The 23,373-nt window shown below is 36.1% G+C and overlaps 1 protein-coding gene across 1 annotated transcript in view; it reads left to right on the top strand.

The window, feature by feature from the left end:
* LOC114382174 (DNA polymerase epsilon catalytic subunit A-like) overlaps nt 1–19,776 on the top strand; it is a 28,434-nt gene extending 8,658 nt beyond the window's left edge. The window contains 37 exon segments of the mRNA XM_028341407.1: nt 16–129; nt 370–445; nt 448–473; nt 1,819–1,937; nt 2,050–2,221; nt 2,294–2,388; nt 2,624–2,729; nt 2,807–2,886; nt 3,003–3,179; nt 3,693–3,780; nt 3,917–3,997; nt 4,083–4,226; nt 4,765–4,860; nt 5,025–5,225; nt 5,351–5,405; nt 5,503–5,645; nt 5,730–6,151; nt 8,141–8,276; nt 8,360–8,557; nt 8,649–8,723; nt 10,785–10,975; nt 11,129–11,309; nt 11,466–11,530; nt 12,263–12,401; nt 12,494–12,595; nt 12,841–12,924; nt 13,356–13,430; nt 13,942–14,001; nt 14,077–14,339; nt 14,474–14,522; nt 14,837–14,997; nt 15,273–15,339; nt 16,947–17,057; nt 17,418–17,588; nt 17,683–17,892; nt 18,399–18,505; nt 19,148–19,776. Coding sequence (XP_028197208.1) covers nt 16–129; nt 370–445; nt 448–473; nt 1,819–1,937; nt 2,050–2,221; nt 2,294–2,388; nt 2,624–2,729; nt 2,807–2,886; nt 3,003–3,179; nt 3,693–3,780; nt 3,917–3,997; nt 4,083–4,226; nt 4,765–4,860; nt 5,025–5,225; nt 5,351–5,405; nt 5,503–5,645; nt 5,730–6,151; nt 8,141–8,276; nt 8,360–8,557; nt 8,649–8,723; nt 10,785–10,975; nt 11,129–11,309; nt 11,466–11,530; nt 12,263–12,401; nt 12,494–12,595; nt 12,841–12,924; nt 13,356–13,430; nt 13,942–14,001; nt 14,077–14,339; nt 14,474–14,522; nt 14,837–14,997; nt 15,273–15,339; nt 16,947–17,057; nt 17,418–17,588; nt 17,683–17,892; nt 18,399–18,505; nt 19,148–19,508 — 5,001 coding nt within the window. The 3' untranslated portion in view covers nt 19,509–19,776.
* Nucleotides 19,777–23,373: the final 3,597 nt, after the last annotated feature.

Genomic DNA, 23,373 nt, shown 5'->3' with positions numbered 1-23,373 from the left:
ATGGCATGGTTCCAGCAACTTATCAACAACCTTGATCGAGATCTACAGTATGCTATAACAGTGGAGGGTAAGATGGATTTGGAATTTGTTTCTAATTATGATGAAGTAAAGAATGCAATCATGGAAAAGGTACTGATTCTGATTTTTGTCTGGTCAAATTTTCATGTATTTACTAGCATATAATAATCATGTCTACATCTGTAATATTTTAACTGTTTGGTTTTATTTTTTCAAGAATAAAGATCAGTATTTGCTACTCATATGTCATCACAATGGCTATGATTTGTACATTTGTTTATTGTGGTCTAAAACTCTGGAAATTACAATATGCTTGTCATCAATAAGACATACTTCTCCTTATGCATGCAGCTTGTAAAATTACGAGAAGCACCAATACGTGAAGAATGTCCCCTCATTTATCATCTGGATGTAGCTGCTATGTATCCAACATAATTTTAACAAACCGACTTCAGGTATGATGATATTTGTATTTTATATTATTGCTCTTTAGCAGGATATTCAAGTTGATAGAAACAGACACTATCTAAAAGCTTTCTATAAACGACAGAGAGAAAACACTAAACAGAGAATGAAGAAGTTGATATTAACAACCCAACTGAAAAACAGTTACACCTCTAATATTTGTACTAGAGCTAAGACAGCTGTACACATCTCTGTTAATACAACTGTCAACTAACCCAAGGTTAGTTGAGTTAACTATAATAACTAATCATGCTAGACTGAATAAAAAGAAAAGGAGTAATTCTACTCTACTACTCTAATACTATCCAACTGAAGGGTGTATTTTGATTGAAAACAGATACAACTTACAGAAATAAAAGAGCAAAATGCTCCCAGCCAAGGATGAAAATCCTTTGGCCCCAAGCTATGAGCTGTATTGGGAAAAACCCAATTCCCACATTGGCTAGAGATAACACCAATATAGAGCATATAAGTGGGGGACAACTCTCACCATATGAGCTAGCTTTTGGGGTTGAGTTATGCCCAAACTCACATTCATAAGATGCTGAAATAGAAAAAAAGATATACATGATGCCCACCACATAAAGCTTTCCCCATTTGTCAGATTCACATTCCCATGTTACTCGCTTTCCATACCCCTTCTCCTAATTGCAATTGAGCCTTGGATTATGGCCTTTGTGAATACACTTGTAAGACCTTCCTTTGCTGCATGGGTCTAACCATGGTATAGAAGATTTATTCATTGAAAATTAAGTCTTTACCACTATATTGAATAATATAAATATCAAAACAGAAAAACATGTAGACAAAATGAGATAAAATATATATTTTCAGCCTTCCAAAAAAAAAAAAATGAGATAATTTGTTTATCTGTTTGAAGTCTTCTGTTCCTACGTTGCACTGTGTTATATGTTTGGCATGAATGTTTTTAAATATCACTAGTGTGTTCTCCAATTATCCTTAGATGATTTTTCAAAATAATGTGAATAAGACTAGTAAAAGTCAAGGATAAGTGCAATAAGCAGTTGAAGCATATTTAATGGGAATATGGCATTTATGTAGTCTCTGGCATATATGAAAATACTCAGCTGGTGGAATGGATTTTGTTGTGGTCTTACACACTTGTGATTGTTGATAGAGTTGTTTCTTAGCTTTTTATGGGAAAGGTTTAGTGTGGATAAGCATTTAAAGTTAAATGCCAGGAGATAAGTTAAGGATATGCTTGTTTTCTGTTTGATTTGTCTATACCCCACTAGGAATTGTCATCCTGAATTTTGAAATTCTGATAAATATGAATCTCCAATTCCCTGAGGGAAGTTTCTTTCCTAATTGCAGCCACCGTCAATTGTTACGGAGGAAGTTTGCACTGCATGTGATTTTAATCGTCCCGGAAAGACTTGCCTACGCAAACTTGAGTGGGTTTGGCGTGGAGAAACATTCATGGCTAAGAAAAGGTTTAATTTTCTTTTTACTTAATGTTTCCTGTTCTGAAGATTGTTTAGCCCAATTTTGAAAAATTAATAAATGATTGATGATTGACTATAACTTTCATTTGAAATTCTTCAGTGACTATTATGCTTTAAAGACACAGATTGAATCAGAGTTTGTTGATGATTCTGAGAAGAACAACAGAGCCTTATCTCACTATTCTGAGAAATCATCAAAATCTTTTCTTGACCTTCCCAAGGCAGAGCAACAATCAAGACTGAAAGAGCGTTTAAAGAAATATTGCCAGAAGGTTATGGCTGTTTTATTGACCATGCTTGTTTAAATAATGTTATGACATACTAAATCTTGATGGATTCCCCAGGCATATAAACGGGTACTTGACAAACCTGTTACCGAACTTCGTGAAGCAGGAATCTGCATGCGTGAAAATCCATTTTATGTTGACACTGTTCGCAGGTGAGTGAAGATCTTTGAAGATTAATTTTGAATAATAAAGTTAACCTTTGCATATCTAGTTTGAAGCAGAGTAAGTAGTATGTCCTTATATGTTATAATCTGTGGACCATATTTGTCATATTGCTCATGGATATAATGTGAGGTTAACCTTTAGACATACTCTTTAAGTTTCTACTCCACATTTTTTCATTGCTTGCGTTGTACTAAGCCTCTGTTTTGTGCTATCTGGTTGAAGTTTCCGGGATAGAAGATATGAATATAAAGGTCTCAATAAGGTTTGGAAGGGAAAACTGTCAGAGGCCAAGGCTAGTGGAAATTCTATAAAGATCCAGGAAGCACAGGTATGGATGATATTTGTTATGGTTCTTCCACAATTCATTGTGACAGGATTTCATTTTAATTATTATTTCATGATCAGGATATGGTTGTGCTTTATGATTCATTGCAACTTGCTCACAAGTGTATACTTAATTCCTTTTATGGATACGTCATGCGCAAGTGAGTATATTGATCTCTATAGTTTCTTGATGTTTCATCATTGGACTTTATTTAGTTACATATGCTATTTTTTCTTCTGAGTCATCCCGTGCATTGATTTGATTTTTATCTTACAGGGGTGCAAGATGGTACTCCATGGAAATGGCTGGAGTAGTGACATATACTGGTGCAAAAATCATTCAGAATGCTCGCTTGCTAGTAGAGAAAATAGGAAAACCACTTGAACTAGACACTGATGGTATCTGGTGTGCACTACCTGGATCTTTTCCAGAAAATTTCACTTTTAAAACAAGGTATGCTCTGTTCATATATGATGACACTACATGTATTGAAATTTTAATTGATTGTTTTTATTTTAGTGACAGCAGCTTGAACTCTGGGTATTCTAATATGATCATTTTTTAATTTGTTCATATTATGAAGAAATTATGGAAATTGATGACTTTCAAATGCGACATTGATGTGGTTGCCTAATTGTTTATTTATTTATTTATTTATTTTTTTATCAGCAAAGATAAATTATATTTATATATATTGTGAGTACCAGAGGTACAAAACAGTACATGTAATTAGATTAGCTTGCCAGCAACATGGTTCCAAGCTCAGACTCAGATCAGTCTCGCAAGGAACCAAAGCTAGGATAATTGGATTGGATATTCTTGCATCATTCCTCCTGCATTTAGTGTAGCTTCAGTTGTTGACTGTAGGCAATATATTGGGTTGGATCCTACCTACTTTTTACCCTGTTTCTTCCAAATTGTTATTGCTAGAAATTATAAATGATTATCATATTTAATGGATTTCAGAGACCCAAAGAAGAAGTTTACAATCTCATACCCATGTGTTATGCTTAATGTTGATGTGGCAATAAATAACTCAAATGATCAATACCAGGTCAGCTTTTAATTTTATCTGTAAATGATTTATTTAATTCACAATTGATGCAGATTCTTCTGCTTTGGTGTTTTGCAGTTAGTGCTTTGCTGTTACTTTTGATTACTACATTCTTTCTATTTTAATTTTCTGACAGACACTCACAGATCCAATCAGGAAAACGTATACAACTCACAGTGAATGCTCTATCGAATTTGAGGTGGATGGACCGTACAAGGTAAAATGTAGCCTGACTTTATGATTTAAATGTTTTTCTGAGTTTGAGTATATTTAAATGGCTTATATTGTTTTCTTTGATGTAGGCAATGATCCTTCCCGCTTCCAAGGAAGAAGGAATTTTAATTAAGAAGCGATATGCCGTTTTTAATGATGATGGAACCCTTGCAGAGCTTAAAGGTTTTGAGATCAAACGCAGAGGTGAACTGAAGCTAATAAAAGTTTTCCAGGTATGTTGATAAAGAATAGTGATCATTAGCTCCAAGCATACAATCATACAATATGCTCTGATAATAATAACAATATGTAATTTTAGTTTCTTCCTGAAACCTCTTTCATAATGGAATGATGTAGCTGTCATTGTTTTTAATTCAAGGCTGAAAAGCAAGGATGCCAACATCTGTGGAACCAAAACTAGTTAAAGTGGATGAATTTGTATATTATATTAACTACTAACAGTTTTGTTTTTTGGATAGAAATTGGTATTTAAAAAATTATACTTTCTAGATTTTGCAGAAATAGTAGCTCCAAACTTGGTGGTTGTCAATTCTCTGGATTGTCTCATGTGATACCTTTGATGAAATTCTCTTGATGTATTTTTTATTTATACCTTGTCATCACATCTTTTTAAAAAAAATCTGAAACACAACCTTGAACCATTGTTCAATGTTGAGGTTCTTTTTAATGTTTATTCTGTTCTGAATGCAAAATTAGAATGTCCATTTGAAGTTCTCATTTTTATAATGTGAAACACATTTCTTGTAACAGGCTGAACTTTTTGACAAGTTTCTCCATGGTTCAACTTTAGAGGAATGCTATTCAGCTGTTGCTTCGGTGGCAAATGGCTGGCTTGATCTTCTTGATGTATGCTAAAGATATTCATTTTAATTTCTACTTCCTAGTATAATTGAATGATATTTAAGAGCATTGATATATGTTTGCTCAAATTAGTTTGTGGAAGATATTGATGATTGTGACCTGATACAACTTTCTGTTTCCTTATTATATCACCTCTTTCTGTCATACAGAACCAGGGAAAGGATATTGCAGACAGTGAGTTGCTTGATTATATATCAGAATCAAGTACCATGAGCAAATCTTTAGCTGATTATGGTCTGCAGAAGTCTTGTGCTGTTACCACTGCTAGACGTCTGGCTGACTTTCTTGGCGATACAATGGTCAAAGATAAAGGTCTTCGATGTCAGTACATAGTAGCAAGTGAACCCAAGGTGTGATCCATGTATAAAATGGAAAATTCATAAATCACATAATTTTATCCCTTTTCATTTACCCACAATAATCAGCTTCTTTATCGCCTAGTTACTTTTATCTTAAAAGGTCATTGTTTTTGCAGGGCACGCCAGTAAGTGAGCGTGCTGTTCCTGTGGCAATATTTGAAACTGATGCTGGTAACTTTTTATTTTTGAGTTTCTTCAAGTCACAAATAATAACAAATTTATTCTTGTTTACATTCTAAATAAGGAGGTGTATGCTTAATGTTTGCAGAGGTAATGAAGTTCTATGTCCGAAAATGGTGCAAGGTCTCATCAGATGTTGACATTCGATCCATAATTGACTGGTCCTATTACAAGCAGCGGCTTAGTTCTGCAATTCAAAAAATTATCACTATTCCTGCTGCAATGCAAAAGGTTCATTCAATTTTTTCTTTCTGGATTTGAAATAATCCATTTTTGTTTGCTCATTTTTTTTCTGAAAGAGTTTAATGCTTGAAGGTTGCAAATCCCGTCCCTAGGGTGGTTCATCCTGATTGGTTGCATAAGAAGGTCCGTGAGAAGGAGGACAAGTTTCGCCAACGGAAATTAGTTGATGCCTTTAAATCAATGAATAGGAATGAGCACTCAAAAAAGCATAATGACTCAAATCGTGTCCCTCTTGTGATTGATGATGATATTGTTAATGAGTTGGAGGACTTTGGAAACAAGGACAGGAGTTCTACATGCAGGCCTAGACCAATTATACGGCATTATGAAGCTAATAATGAACGACATTCAGGGAAGCTCAATGATCAAGATGTAGAGCAACAGCATAATAAACCATTACAACAAAAAGTTGACAAAAATGTAGATTATGAAGGATGGCTTCAAATAAAGAAGCAAACGTGGAAAGATATTCTGGAAAGGAGAAAGAAGCGAAGGTAAAGTCTCATTGCTACCTAAATATTTAAGTTCATGCATCGATATTAGGAAGTTCTTTGGGGTGGTTCCCATTCTAAGAGCAAGTTCCAAAAGACTGTCTTGGGTTGTTTAAAGGAAAGAGATAAACAACGTATTAAACCTACATCTGCTGGATGATCTACTGAAAAAAATTCCTTTACTTTATAGTAGAAGTTTATATTCCTGTATATTGCGCAATTACTTTGTTTCAGAATTTTGTATGAGACAAGTCTTATGTCAAGAATTTGGTACTTACTAAGCTATTCAAAAATTAATCAACAACAATCAAGATATTCAAATTTGGAGAACAACAATAGGATAACCACAAATATCTACAGTTTTCTTTGAATATGCCACCAGAACTACTGGAAGGGCCAACCATGAATAATGTGTTAGGATCCAATTGCAGTGTATGGGACTTGAGTCCCACATTGGAAGTATGTGGTTCTACTGTGGGGTTTTGTAAGGCCTTAGACATTGACTACTATTGGGGTTGGGTTAGTGTCAAGTTCCATAAAAAATCCAAGTTTCACATCGGCTAAAGATAGTGTCAAGATAGAGTGTATAAGTAAGGGGCAACCCTCACCCTACACGCTAGCTTTTAGGGTTGAGTTAGGTGCAAAACCACATTTTAAGATGGTATTCAAGTCTTATCCCAAATCCATTAAAAGGAATCACCCACTTTTCCATAAACTGAGAGAGAACACAGGAGAAAAAGAAGAAGAAAAGCTGATATTATTGATCTAAAAAGTTAGTTAGAGTTAGTTACAATTGAGGTATTTATACAGGTGAACTAACCATAACTGTTTCCTCTACACAGCTGAACTAACCATAACTGATTCTAACTAATCCTAACAGAATTATAACTGCCTGACCCTATTGAGGTGGAGTTAGCAAAGCCCTTACACACCCTGAATTACTGACTAACACTAGATGGGTGTTGTTAGCAAAAGCTAACAGCCCTTACAGTAGCTTTTTATTACTATATGGGTGCTGTTAGCAAAAGCTAACAGCCCTTACAATCAATATAAAAAAGTGTTTTCACAGTTATATATTTACATACACTGATACCCACCATGTTATCCATGCATCAAGTCCAAAAAGTGTTGGCCGAGAGGTGGTGTATTGAGAAAAATCCAAATCTCACATTGACTAGACATAGTGTCAAGATATAGTATGTAAGTAGGGGGCAACCTTCAACCTATGAGCTAGCTTTTGGGGTTGAGTTAGACCCTAACCTACATTACAAGAACTATGAAATGGCTAGCTTTTATGGTGTGGTTCTCTCAAGGTTCTTATCAATTGTTATCAAAGCTTTTCTTGTGTCTCTCAGCTGCAAATGAGTGGCATGGGTGGTGATGCTGGCATTGCATTGTTTACTTGGGACTAATCAAATGGCTAGTATGTAACCCTTGTGTTAGATTTCAGCTTAAAATTAATTAGCACTAAGTGAAGTTGTCCAACAAATATATAAGTTGTACCCTGAGAACTAAGGCGGGCGATGTAGGACTCCTAACATCTCCCCTCCACAAATGCCTGCCAAAATAGGCGAGACTACTAGAATAGGCGAGAACCAAGATGGGCTATAAGCTCTGATAATATGTTAGATTTCAGCTTAAAACCAATTGGTTTTAAGTGAAGTTGTCCAACGGATATATAAGCTACACCCTAAGAATTGAGTCAGGCGATGTGAGATTTTCTAGCAGTGTGGGCATTGGAGCTTTGGAGTGTGGTGGGATGGTAGGATGCAGTTGCATGGTATGAGAATTGAGTCCCACATGGAAGTATGAGATTCTAGTGTGGGGTTTATAAGATGTTAGGCTCTCAAACTACACCAACTAGCTTTTGTGGTATGGTATTCCCCCCCATGGTTGTGACTGACTTTACTAGTAACCAGGTTGAGATTCTTTACTCCTAAACATTGTTTGCTGGACAAAAACCTGACTAATGAAGAGATTTTTCTTTCCCAGATTGGAGAATTCAAAGAAATCTGACCGTGTAAATGGTGTTCTTCGACAAATGAATGGTAAGGGGAATCAGGGCAGAAGTCATGTCAGTTCATATCTTAAAAGGCTTGAGGTAGACTTAACAAAGCGTCACTGGCAGGTATGCTAAATTTTACAAGTAGTCAGCTTTTCAATATGATTGGTATGATTTTTTAAATTCCTTATTCTAATCTTTTGGTTCAGATAATACAACTAGTTCCCAGTTCACTGATAGGCCACTTTTTTGCTTGGGTTGTTGTTGATGGGAGTATGCATAAGATTCCTGTTTCTGTTCCTAGAGTCTTTTACCTCAATTCAAGATCAGACATTACTGAAGAATTTATGGGTAAACGTGTTAACAAGACTCTTCCTCATGGACGGCATAGTTATAACTTGTATGAGGTACTGGGTTCTTGCTTTTCTTTTTTAAAAATAGATTTTCTTATTAATCTTTTTATTTAAATGTGGCAATACTAATTTAGAAATTTTGCAGGTCTCAATTAATGAAATTCAATATGGGGAAGCAAGCAAAAAACTTGCAGCTCTTCTAGCAGATCCTGATGTTGAGGTCTGCATACTTTATAATCTAACTCTCTGTGTGAGGATTAGGTTACTTCGTTCAATAATATACCTTGTATATATTAAATTTTAATAATTCAACCTTTAAAAGATATTATCGAATAGAGCAACTCTATGAATTTTTATTAAATTTTAAACATGTAATATATTTTTCGAAAGGGCAAATTATGTTTAGTCCCCCAACTATTGGAGGTTTTATTTTAGTTCCCCAACTTTTGTTTGACTGGTCTTTATCCTCAAAGTATTTTTCCATTATACTGTTCATCCCTGCTGTTTGAGAGCTCTGTTAACTGATGACGCGTCCTTCCATGGGACAACTAAGTATCTGCCATGCGTCAAATTCGCCGACACATGATTAAAAATCATATTTTTGTATTTTAATAATTTTGAAATTATTGAAAAATTGTTTTTTTTAATTAGTTTTATTGACTCTCTCCCCTCCACAGTATCATTAACAATCTCTCTCTTTTTCTCTCTCTGCGGAACCAAAATGCAGAAAACTAAATGCAAACACAACCACTGCCCTCACCACCTTCATGTTCCCTCTTTCTCTCAAATATCATCATATCAAAATTTCTGTCTTTCACACATTGGCAACTGGATCCAGGTCTCTACTTGGTTTGAAATTGTGGTGTAGGACAGTTTTGTGCTTGGAATAATTAGAATTTGAAGTTGTATAGTGGGTCAATTTTCTGTATCTCCATAGCCGCCACACCAAATTAACCACCATGACCATCACCTAACCCAACCTACCCTCCGAGCCCCAAGCCGAGCCACTACCCATCACCACCAAATGCAACCACTGCGGCGGAACCACCACTAATGCCGACGAACCTTGTGCGCACCAAACCCACAGCCTCGCCAACCTCGCACGACCCAAATCTGAGCCATGATCCATCACCACCTCATGCGACCAGACCCTGTGGAGGAGAAAGTTAGGGCTAATAAAACTAATTAAATAAAAAACATTTTCAATAATTTCAAAATTATTAAAATACAAAATATGATATGTAATCATGTGTCAGCAAATTTGACATGTGGCACATACTTATTTGCCACGTGGAAGGACATGTCATCAGTTAATGGAGCTCTCAAACGGCAGGGGTGAACAGTATAACGGAAAAAATACTTTGAGGACAAAGACCAGTCAAACAAAAGTTGGGGAACTAAAAACCAAAACCTCCAATAGTTGTGGTACTAAAAACATAATTTGCCCTTTATCGAAAATATAAGTAAATGTTTACTATAAGATTATCTCATTACAAATGCCCAATTTATAAAGAATTTGATGTGTGTGATAGTTGAGATAATAAATATTCAACTGTTGAATTATTGAAATTTAAAATATACAAAGAGTTGTTGAATGAATTTATTTTGCCAAGAGTTTCTCCTGAAATAATTTGATTCCTACTTTTGTATGAACAATTTGTTGTATAACCTATAATTTGATTGTTAATTTCATGTACCGTAAATCCTTATACTAGTACTGGTAGTTTGATTTCTACAATGAGGTGGTTGTCTTTATTTTTTTCCTGGGTTAAATTAGTTTTTTCTGTGTTGTTCACTTCAATGCCATCCAAGAGTATGGTTGGCCTTAGTAAAACACGGTTCCACTAGATTGTATCTTCTTTTGAGCAAGGCAGTGCTTCATTCTAAAATTTTCCTGGCTTTGAGTGTCTTTCATTTTGATATGTAGGTTTAGCTTATTTTGATAAGAAAATGACTAGATTTGTTCATGCTGTAAATGTAGAACTTATGAATATTGACTAATAATAGTTGTAATATTGTTTTTTTAATATCAACTTTCATATATGACTGTGGCTATGTGCAAAGGGACTAGTTGTGTTCCAATTTGTGAGGATCTTTTACGTCAGATAAAATGGGAGTTCTTTCAAATTTGATTCATTTCTTACAACCATGTATATTTCTTGGATTGTTGTTATTAAGGTACAGTCAAGAGCTTAAATTATATTGTCAACTTTATGTTCATTGTGTAATTTATGTGATTTGTAGTTACATTGAATTTATCTGAATTCAATTTTTATGTCAGGGAGTATATGAAACTAAGGTGCCACTGGAATTTAATGCAATAGTCCAGCTTGGTTGTGTATGTAAGGTGGACAAAACTGCTAATAAACGTAGTCTACAAGAACCATGGAATTTGAGTGAATTGCACATGAAGACCACAGTTGAATGCGCTTATCTTGAACAATCTATATCCTTCTTTTATTTTTACCATAGGTAAGTGGAGGCTCATTGTTTAATTATTTTCTTCATTCAGTTTTTAAGTTAAAAACTCATTGATTTTAAAATTAATTTCATGACTTTTCCATTATTTGTGCATTGTTTTTTAATGCTGTAGTTTTACATTTAAGATTCATTTATTAACTTCAGCATCTCTGAGGGACGGGCTATATATGTTGGATATTTTCCTGCATTAAAAGCAATAACTGTTGTGGTAGTTAATCCCTATCAAAACAAAGATTTATCACCGACTTTTCTTGAAAGACAATTTCACGATGCTTGCCAGTCTTTGTCTATTGAGTCACCTCCGAGGAATGGCATTAATTTCAAGGTAAATCTACAACAATTTTTTATCATTTTATTTACTTGCAGTATATCTTGAAATCTGTATTTGTTCTTCTAATTATTTTATCTTTTAAAATTTCTCCATTTAAGTGTCTGAAGTTATCTATTTTCATGTTTATGTACAATTATGTCCTATATTCAGTTGGACTATGTTGCACATGTCAAGGATGCTGAAGCAGTGATGCAAAGAGCAATAAATGGTCACAGGTTATTTTTTCTATCTTTGTTTTTTACTACAATGCTTTCTGAACTTTCTAGAATTACCCTTATTTAATTCTAATAATTTCTCTCTCCACCTTAACTATCTTTATAATGCCACATTAATTTCAATGCATGATTATTAGAGAAGTGGATTTAATAGGAAAGTGTAGACTAATTAAAAATGATGTAATTAGAGATTAAGGGTAGACTTGGAAAAACTATCTAATCCTTCTTAGATTTTATAAAGTGACTTGTAAAAAAGAACAGGGAGTTTTCTCATGCAGTTTCTTCTTTTAGAATACATTTGTAATAATTCTGACTGATTTGTTGCCTGTAGTGTAGTAAGAGTGAGACAAGATTTTGAATCTGGAGTATAGATAAGCTACTAGCACTTGAGTTGATATATAATATAAATAAGGTTTGGTCTGTCTGGACCTGATTTTAGCCATAAATTCCATATTTTGATCTGACTCATGTATTTGGGGAGTTAATCGTAGGGGTCTGCCACTCTGTTGTGTACATGTTACATTAACTAATGTTCAAAAGCAGATTATGAGTAATAACACCTTCAAATTTTTACAATGCTCAATCTTTATGGTTTTCATAAGATTGATGAGGCTTTCCAATTCTCTCTTTTTTATGAAATTCTATAAGCTCTGGAAATTCTAAAATATCCCATTCTGTCTCCTATTTACTTATTTTGGACTGAGTTATTTTGTTCTTCTCTGATAATCTTAGTCATGGGAGGGAAAATCACATGCCTATGGTTGCTGTCATTGAATGCCCAAATGTTCAATTAGTAAAATTGGGCATCCAAGTTCTGGATAATTTTCCATGCCTGAGTGTTCCTTATAATGCACGTGATAGTCAGTACCAGGTAAAAATGTTTTTAAACAAGTGGTCCTATTCAAGTATGTCTGTATTTAGATCACTCTTTTTGTTTAATATATTTAATTTTGGCTTTTTTAGATTCTTGGCTGGCAACAAGTTGCTGCTAAAACTGGAATGCAACGTTGTGCTGCATCAGTCCAATGGCTAAATCAAAGAATTGCTCTCTCAAGATATGCCCATGTAAGTACTTCAATCTTTTGTAGCATATCTTTGGGAAAATTATAAAAACATAGATAAGAGGATTTATTTGTTAAAGAAATTTTCAGTTTACCAAACAAAGTGGTTAATCAAGACAAGTAAAAACATATGCAACACTCTTTACATGTCGTTAACTGTGGTAAATTTTTCTCAACAGAAATACTTGAGTTGAGAATTTTTTTTGTAATTTTTCTAACATTTTGTTTTCATATGCACGTCTTTTGCAGGTACCGTTGGGGAACTTTGAACTTTACTGGCTTATATTTATTGCGGATATCTTCTTTTCAAGAGCATTGCATGATAATCAACAGGTTCTGATTTTAATTTTGAAGTTATTGGAATGTTATCAACAAAATGAAACTTATTTCCTTTTCTTTGTTTGTATTTTTTTTGGTCAGCAAAAGTATGTATGTATTATATATATATATATATATACACACACAATAGATTTAATACTGCTGGCCCAGAAGTGGAGTGGCAGTTCAAAATCATTGTCTAAATATCTAAGCCACAGGCAGCAGAAGAAAATTGCGTCCTCCATCAATTTCTGTCCATTAAACTCCTCATTTGAGAAAACAATTCTATTTCTGAGATTTTAAATGCACCCTTGTGTCTCACATGAACCAAATGATTTTATCTTTGATATATTCAAATGTCGGTGCAGGTTTTTCTTAAAGGACATTTGGTGATTCAGTATATTCCCTAAAATGATAGTTCATTAAGGAGATATTCATTTGTACAGGTACTTTGGATATCTGATGATGGCCTTCCAGATTTAGGTGGAATTAATGGTGAACAGAACTGTTTTGTGGATGAGGTATGCCATATCGATATTTTGGTTCTTTATTAACTCAATTTTTTACAGACCTTTAATGTTTTCCTCCTATCAACTTTGCGAAGCTTTAGTGTTCTGTTCTCAAGTAATTATATTATTATCATCATCATTATTACAAATGATTTCTGCATGCCTATGAAAGCTGCTGTTGGCCAGTTGCTGTACTATACACTCAACTACTCTTTTTTTATTTTTTATTTACAAATAGTAGTAAGTGGTAACAACTTTCTATAACACTCAGCTGCTGTTGGGGGACATCTTCCAGTTTTAGTAACAGTTAGTGAACTAATTCACCAGTCTGTATGACATTATGATCATATTTTAACTGTGGGTTCAAAAGATTTGTACCTTTTGGAATAAATACTATAGGTGCCCAAATTCTGCCTCAGTTGTCCCCTGGGAATAATTTTTCCTTGTTATTAGTCATTATTTGATGATTTAACATGTTCATCTTTGATCTCCTTAAATTGACTGCTTTGCTATTTGAAAATAGGTCCAACAACCTGTTCTTACATATCCTGGAGCTTATAGAAACGTAACTGTGGAGCTAAAGGTTTGACAATCTGAAGTTACTTTCACCAAATTGAGCAAGCATTTAAAAATTAATGAAAATTTTATTTATTTGAAGATACACCACCTGGCTGTAAATGCTCTTCTCAAGTACAACCTAGTTAATGAAATGGAAGGAGGCACTCTATTGGGATTTGGTCATGAACTTGATTCTGGAGCATTTTCCACAAATGATCAAAATGGTTTTGATGAGTCTACCTCATGTGCACAAGCCTTTCGAGTCCTTAAACAGTTGATCCAGCGGTGCCTAGCAGATGCAGTTACATCCGGAAATGTTTATGCTGATTCAATTTTGCAACATCTGTATAGATGGCTTTGCAGGTTTTGACTAACTTTAGTTGTTTGCCATTGTTAAACTACCACAGATGAGCCTATGGGCCCAAACTGCCTATAAGGTATATTAACAGCCACCCTATATTTTCTAATTAATTACTATATTCCTTCCCATGTTGCAGCCCTAAATCAAAACTTCATGATCCAGCTCTCCACCAGTTACTCCACAAGGTAAACAATTTACACTGAGAAGCTATTTAAGTGCATGCAATGAAATTCATTTCTTATTTTTCCTTTTTTTCCCATAAATTTTGTTTATTATATTTCCAAATTGCTTTTGTGAATTAGATTATTCCCTGAGATTGCATACTACTTTCCTACCTGTTACTTGGGTTTTCCATTATATAGCTCCTGTTTGGATGTTAATGTTATATTTGGAGGCTTGTAGGTCCTTGTTTAGTTCATTTGATTGCAATTTACATATCTAACTTAAAATCTCTTAATTGCATGTCACTCATGTCCTTTGATTGCATTGATATTTATAGGTCATGCAAAAGGTCTTCGCATTGTTGTTGGCAGAGTTCCGCAAGTTAGGTGCTACGATTGTATTTGCAAACTTTACAAAGATTGTTATAGACACCGGGAAATATGATCTGTCTAGAGCCAAAGCTTACTGTGATAGTTTGTTAAGAACTATACAATCAAGGTCAGTCTTTCAAAAGCCATAGAAATATTTTTCTTTTGTTATATAAAAAAATATTCTTGCTATCTTTGGGATAATTCAACCAAAGATAACAAAAGCTGGAAACTTTTGTCCAACTTCATTTAAGAATGAACAATTTACAATTCAATTGAATTACACAAAGTTGTGACGAAAGAATCACTCATGAGTCTTTTCTATTTTTGCCAAATTCAGCTTAATTGACATTAAAACTGATGTTTGTCGCTATATATAAAACCCTGTATTTCTTATTCTTGTAGAGATCTATTTGAATGGGTTGAGCTTGAACCACTGCAGTTCTGGTGCTCGTTGCTATTCATGGATCAGGTTTGATCATATTTTTTGTTGTTCTTTGTTTAGGCCTCACTGCTTTAGTGCATGTTTGGAATAAAGTTTTGTGTTAAACTTAAGTTTGCAAAAGTATCCCAAGTCTTGCTTCTCCAAAATTGAGTTTGCAGGCAAAATTTTACTCAAACATAATTTTAAGGGGTAACCAAACATGACCCAAACTAATTTTACCCTCAAACATACTTTTGGACCTTCCCACCAAAAATCCAAACATAACCTTAGTTGTTGGTTTCAAGATTTTTTTTTATCAGCAAAAATACTATTATATTGGATATAATCAGCAGTACAAGAACTACTGTTCAAAATACAAATCAGCACCAAGATGTGTAGAAATATGGTATCCTAATACAAGCTAATTAACAAGAATTAGGCTGCCATACATCTGACTGTAAGTTTGGTATATAACTACCCAGTATATACTCCCCCCCCCCCCCCCTATTACAAAAACCATCCCTGATATTACTAGACCAGTAATGGAAAGGTAAGTCAAATCCTTTTTCCAGGTTTCTAAGTCATGTCCAGCCAAAGAAATATAGCATCCTCCATCAATTTGTTGGCATTGAAATTGTCATTTGAGAAGACAATCCTATTCCTATGGAGCCAAATGCTCCTAGTTAGGGATATACACCTACTCTGCCAGCGCTGCATCCTGATACCCGAAAGCCTGCAAAAGGAATGTTGGAGGAAACGGTGCCTCGGAGTTTGTGGGAAAGCTCCCACCTTATTTATCCAAGACATCGATTTCCACCATAGTGGCATGACCCTATCACAGGAAAAGAATAAATGTGCTGCATCCTCTTCAAAATTTCTGCAGAATGGACACATACTGTCATTGATTTCCACATTTCTCCGACGTAAATTGGTCTTTGTAGGCAATTTGTTCCGAATTAATCTCCAAGCAAAGAAAGAGGCTTTAGTTGGAATTTGGAGTTCCCATAAATCATTAAAGACTCTATCCTGATTCTCATATGGCATTTCCACTGAATAAATCCCACTTGGGCTTGGGTCTCCCTTCCAGACCCACTTGTCATGCCTGCGAGGATGAATTGTGAGGCCTTCTATGTCCTCCATAAACTTGGCGGCCATATCTATTTCAGCATCGAAAAATAAGCGCCTCCACTGCATCATATTATAAAGCAATTCTGAATAGCCTGGGGTTGGTTTCAAGATAATATTTGAATTCTATCTTCAAATCATTCTAAAGCAATTCTGAATAGCCAGGGGACTTGTTTGTCACTAAGATATAATAATAAATTAGTACAGGACTGCCAAGCATATTTCATAATTATTATTCTGAATGGTTGGTTAGAAAAATAAAAAAATGATTGAACTATGGAAGTTTACAAATGTGAGGGAAAAATAATTTTTCTTACAATTATTATTGGGAAAATGTTACTGATAGTAGTTGTCATAAATATTTAAATCTCTTGCTGTACTTGTTTCTAGTTGGGCTATTTTTGTTTTGATATCAAATGCCTAATGATGGATGGTTTAGTTGCTTGCAAAGATCATTAATTTTTGCTATAAAACTGTCAACTGTGGTAATTTAAAGTATTTTTAACGTTATTGTGATTTTCTGGTTGTAGTATAACTATGGTGGAATACCAACAAAATCTGATGAAGCTCTAAATGATGAATCTCAAGTGGACATTATATCTAGCTGGAATATTGCTGAATACTTGCCGAAAAAAATCCAAGTAAGTTAACCAGTAAGAATTTTAGCTTGAATATAGAACTGTTGAAGGCGAGGGCGAGCCCTGGTGCAGCGGTAAAGTTGTGCCTTGGTGACTTGTTGGTCATGGGTTCGAATCCGGAAACAGCCTCTTTGCATATGCAAGGGTAAGGCTGCGTACAACATCCCTCCCTCATACCTTCGCATAGCGAAGAGCCTCTGGGCAATGAGGTACGTAGTTTTTTTTTTTTATAGAACTGTTGAAGGCAAGCAATCTTTACAGTGTGAAGATTAATTTTACTGGATTTGAAAATTAAATGGTGACTGATTTAATACAAGTGGCCTGCATTTGTGTCTAAGTTGTTCATACTATGGATTTCTGCAGGACCATTTTGTTTTCATCGTTTCTCAATTCATGTATATTCCCTGGAATTATGCAAAAAAACAAGCACAAATCAGGGCCTCATTGCAGAATGGTGACTCCTGTACCCCATCAATTAACATTGGAGCTGCAGAGGCTTTTGAATCAGAAGTAACAGAATTTACCAAAGACCAGGTATAACGATGACAGAAGAAGTAATTGAAATTGCATCTTATCTTGGTTTGAGAAATTAGTTGATTCTTATTTTGTTTTACATTCGATTCCACAGATTAGCTCTTATTTCACACACAAACTGCTAGGAATTGTTCACGATATTGGTCTTCATATGAAGGGTATGAACAGATCAGAAAACAACCAGAGTACATCAGGCCTTCCTCAACTTACGGGTGATGTCCATAGAGGGGATGCTTCCTTGGAATTTATCAAGCATGTTTGTGCTGTCCTCGCCCTTGACCACAGTGTGCAGCATGAAGTTTTGGTAATAATTGTTTGAGCAATGCTAGCAACACTCTTTTAACACAATCACATTTTAAAGCAAGTATTGACTTCTAAAAAATGGACTAGTAACAAAGGACGTGCTGCTTCATTTTTCTACTTGTTTTCCTCAGGTGTGTTGACATTACTAAGAGTGTGTTTGTGTCTGGTCTTTTTAACGCAACACAAAAGCAACTCCCCTGCTGCTTTGTAATTTTTGCATTGGAAAGTGTATTTTTCCCATTCAACTCTAACGCATTCCTAAACACATTGTAAATCAGTAGTATCATTAATATTATATACTTGCTGCTCTTCTGCAGCATGGTCTCACATAGGAATACTTTTAATATGTCTGAGATTGAGATTTCCTTGTTAAATGCATGCAGATTCATATGTTTCCTTGCCTAAGTAATTTAAGTCGAATGGCTTCTTTCTCCATCTGCTGCTGATTTTTTTGGTCTACATTTTGGTGAGCAAAACAATAGTTCTGATTGTGTCCTCCACTCGCAGGTCTTGAGAAAAAATTTGCTCAAATATGTTGATGTTAAGGAGTTTGCTCCAGAAGCTAAGTTTCATGGTCCTTGTCATTCCTTCGTCTTATCCAATGTCATATGCAGGTAAAAAAAATATATATAGATTTTGATTATCAATTAGTTTTAGGAGTTAATAAGTTTTCGTTATTGGAAGACAAGATTTCTTGCTCGAGTTTGACTATTCCTGAAGTGCCTACAACCCTGTTATTAATTGTTTACCAGACTATTGAATTTTGTTTAATAAAAACCATTGACTGTTCCTTATAATGTCTGATCGTTTTTTTATGGGCCCATGTATGTGATTTGTGTAAATTTCTTGCTTAAGAAGGGTTACTGCTAACATAAATTCATTTAAAATTAGAAACAGCCAAGGTCTTTTTGGGGTTGTGTTGTTTCTCCCAACATTGTGCAATTGCTTGTTGCCTTGTAGGGTTGGGGTTTATCTATCTATCTATTATTTCTTAGGCAAATGTTGGACAATGCCATAAGGACATTTGTTGCTCTTTTAACTCGATCTCTAAAGGCATTTGTTAGCAATACTATATTTCTTAAGATAGATAACATTGTCTGTGTCCCTTGGAATTTTCAAGCTTGTGCATTAATCCTGATTTATATGGATGAATTTTACGTTGTCTTTATATGTTGGATCCAACAATATTTATCACGGTCTAAAAAAAGTGCATTAAGATTTCTGTATTTGCATTAATTTTTCCTTTTTGGGTACAGCTATTGTAATGACTGCAGAGACTTGGATTTGTGCCGTGATTCGGCTTTATTAACTGAGGAGTGGCGTTGTGCAGTGCCACAGTGTGGCCAGCCTTATGATCGTGAGGTGATGGAAAATGCTCTTCTTCAAACTGTAAGACAAAGAGAACGGCTATACCAGCTGCAAGATCTGGTGTGTACCAGGTGCCATCAGGTGAAAGCTGCACATTTGGCTGAGCAATGTGTATGTGCAGGCTCATTTAGGTGCAAGGAAGATGCAAGTGAATTTCGTGAAAAAATGCAAATTTTCTTGAACATAGCTTCTCATCAGAAATTCCAACTTCTCGAAGAATGCACCTCTTGGATTTTAGAACTTAGATAGTTTAAATTTAAGTGAGGGCCTAGGATCAGAGCAATACTATCTATGTATACAGCGGGTCCCTTCAAGTGTAGATATGAAAGAGTCCAAACCTGCTTGTGACCAACAGTTGACATTTATTCATCCCTGTGCGGTGTGCTCTTTTGACACTCTGCTCTAAGCAATTCTTTTATTCTATTTATCGTATGCATGATGTAAATTGCATGTACATAATGTTTATCGTGATCAATGAAATATTTATCCTCTTGTCATGCAATGCAAGTCACTAAAACGAATGTTATAAAACTTGGACCAATGATTGATCCGGTAAAGGTGTTGAATATGTAGGTCATTGATTGAACTGCATTAACCGGTATAAAAAATAGTGTTAGTGCAGAGTTGAATGCATATCCGATACAATCTAAAGTAGCCCGGATCGGTGATAAGTCCACGTCTAGGGATAAAACTGTTAACAGTATAACTACAGCTATAACAACTTTTCAGTTAGAGGTTAAAGAGTTGGTTAGATTAGTTAGTCGGTTATAACAACCTCATGCTGCAGATGTATATAAATTCCACTATTAATGAATAAACAAGCAAGCTGAGGCTGATCATTTTACGTTCACTGATTACGTATCTTTTCTTCATGCTGCTTCGTTTCATTAATATGGTATCAGAGCTCTTCTGATGAAGAGTTCTGCTGCGCATACTATTCATCTCTTATCCTTCAATATCCACCATGAATGAAGCTTCGATTAATAGCGCAGAAAGCTACTTATATCTCCACCCGAGCGAGAACCCTGCTATAGCCCTTGTCTCTCCAGTCTTAGACTCAACCAATTACCACTCATGGAGTAGATCCATGGTCACTGCGCTAAGTGCCAAGAATAAGGTGGAATTCATAGACGGCAGTGCACCCGAACCACTGAAGACGGACAGAACCTATGGGGCTTGGCGCCGGTGCAACAATATGGTCGTGTCATGGCTAGTTCACTCGGTGGCCACCTCCATACGGCAAAGTATCCTCTGGATGGACAAAGCTGAGGAGATTTGGCGTGACCTGAAGTCCAGATATTCGCAAGGAGACCTTCTTCGAATCTCCGATCTTCAACAAGAGGCGTCTACGATGAAACAAGGGACCCTCTCAGTCACGGAATACTTCACCCGTTTACGAATAATATGGGACGAGATTGAGAACTTCAGACCTGACTCAATCTGCTCGTGCAATATCAGATGTTCCTGTAGTGCCTTCACCATCATCGCACAACGCAAGCTTGAGGATAGGGCCATGCAATTCCTACGAGGTTTGAATGATCAATATACTAACATTCGTTCACACGTGCTTCTTATGGATCCCATACCTGCTATTTCCAAAATATTCTCTTATGTAGTTCAGCAAGAAAGGCAATTGTTAGGCAACACAGGTCCAAGCATCAACTTCGAACCCAAAGATGTCTCCATTAACGCGGCAAAAACCATCTGCGAATTCTGCGGACGTGTTGGTCATGTAGAAAGCGTTTGCTATAAAAAACATGGGATACCTGCAACCTATGACGGAAGGAACAAGAGCAACAATGGAAGGAAAACTTGCACACACTGTGGCAAGATCGGACACACAGTGGACGTTTGCTATCGTAAGCACGGATATCCCCCGGGTTATAAACCGTTCGGAGGAAAAACCACCGTGAATAACATAATGGCAGTAGAAGGAAGAACCACCGATGATCATGCTCAGCAACACGAGTCGCAAGAAATTGTTCACTTCTCCCCTGAGCAGTATAAGGCACTACTGGCCTTAATCCAACAGCCACAGGCAGGAAACTCGACGACTAATCAACCCAAACAGGTGGCGTCAATGTCCTCAAGCACTATCAATACATCACTAAACCCAGGTACGTCACCTTCCACACACAGATATCCCACCTCCTGGATTCTAGATTCAGGAGCAACGGACCATGTCACTTGCTCGCTACATAATCTACATTCATACACAAAAATCGACCCAATCACGGTGAAACTTCCTAACGGCCATCACGTTCACGCCACTCACTCAGGAACAGTACATTTCTCATCTAATTTGATCCTACACGATGTACTCTACATACCCACATTCACGTTCAATCTTATTTCAATCTCAAAACTCGTTTCTTCTAATAATTACGAATTAATCTTCTCTTCCACATCTTGCGTTTTACAGGAAACGAACAACCATGTGAAGATTGGTATAGTTGAAGCAAGGCATGGCTTATATCACCTGATACCAAACCAAATACCCACTAAAGCTGCAAACTCGATCATCACTAATCCTCAGTGCAATACCATCCCCATAGACCTATGGCATTTTAGAATGGGACATCCATCAACTGAGAGATTACAATGTATGAGAAACTATTATTCCCTTTCAAGAAATGATACAAATTTTGTCTGCAACACATGCCATTATGCAAAGCACAAGAAAATGCCTTTTCATTCTAGCAAATCACATGCATTGCATTCTTTTGATTTACTGCATATGGACATATGGGGTCCATGCTCAAAATTATCCATGCATGGTCACAAGTACTTTCTAACCATCGTTGATGATCATTCGCGTTTCACATGGGTATACCTCATGAAAACTAAAGCCGAAACGCGACACATCATCACCAACTTCATTGCTTTCATTGAAACCCAATATGACGGCAGGATTAAAATAATAAGAAGCGATAATGGAATAGAATTCTTCATGCATGATTATTATGCGTCTAAGGGGATCATACACCAAACCACGTGTGTCGAGACCCCAGAACAAAATGGGATCGTAGAACGTAAGCATCAACACTTGCTTAACGTTACACGATCACTCCTTTTTCAGGCAAGCTTACCACCTACCTTCTGGTGCTATGCTTTGCCACACGCAGCGTACTTGATCAATCGTATCCCTACGCCATTTTTGCATAATATTTCACCTTACGAAAAACTGCACAAACACCCATGTGATATCTCTAACATTCGCGTTTTCGGATGCTTGTGTTATATTAACACACTCAAAGCAAATCGACAAAAATTTGATCCCAGGGGACATCCATGCATTTTCATTGGTTTCAAAGCACACACGAAGGGTTATCTTGTGTATGACTTGCATTCACATGATGTTGCAGTATCTAGAAATGTTACTTTTTACGAAAATCATTTTCCACAATTGCCTGAAACCTAACCTTCGAACAGAAATAACTCAGCGCCATCACCGATACCCTTTTCCGGCAAAGAACTTCACCCACCGGAAGAGAAACAAATCCCCCAAACCTCAATACCAGCACATCCGCCTTGTAATGATCATTTGAGAGAACAAGCTCCTCCACAATCTAGGCGTTCAACACGATCAAAACGTTCCCCAGCCTATCTCCAAGACTATCACAAAAGCCTTGCTTCGTCTACATCAACAGCTTCAATGGTTGTTCGCTATCCTCTAAGCTCGGTACTTTCATACTCACGGCTTTCACCTGCACATAGAAATTTTGTAATGACTATATCATCAGCCATAGAACCTGCGTCATACGTCGAAGCTTCTCGCCATGACTGTTGGATTAAAGCTATGACGGCCGAATTACAAGCTTTACAAATGAACAATACTTGGAGACTCATGCCTCTTCCTTCTCACAAAACAGCTATCGGATGTCGCTGGATATATAAGATCAAATATCGAGCCGACGGGTCCATAGAAAGATACAAGGCACGCTTGGTTGCCAAGGGTTACACTCAAACGGAGGGGTTGGACTACCTTGACACCTTCTCTCCGGTAGCAAAACTCACCTCCGTACGAGTTCTTCTAGCTTTGGCCGCACTCAACAAATGGCACCTGCGGCAACTGGACGTCAACAACGCGTTTCTCCATGGGGAACTTGAAGAA

The sequence above is a fragment of the Glycine soja genome, chromosome 13 (assembly GCF_004193775.1).
Source record: "Glycine soja cultivar W05 chromosome 13, ASM419377v2, whole genome shotgun sequence".
In the NCBI taxonomy this organism is placed as follows: Eukaryota; Viridiplantae; Streptophyta; class Magnoliopsida; order Fabales; family Fabaceae; genus Glycine; species Glycine soja.
Note: the sequence above shows the minus strand (reverse complement) of the source record. Positions and strands in the feature narration are given on the sequence as shown.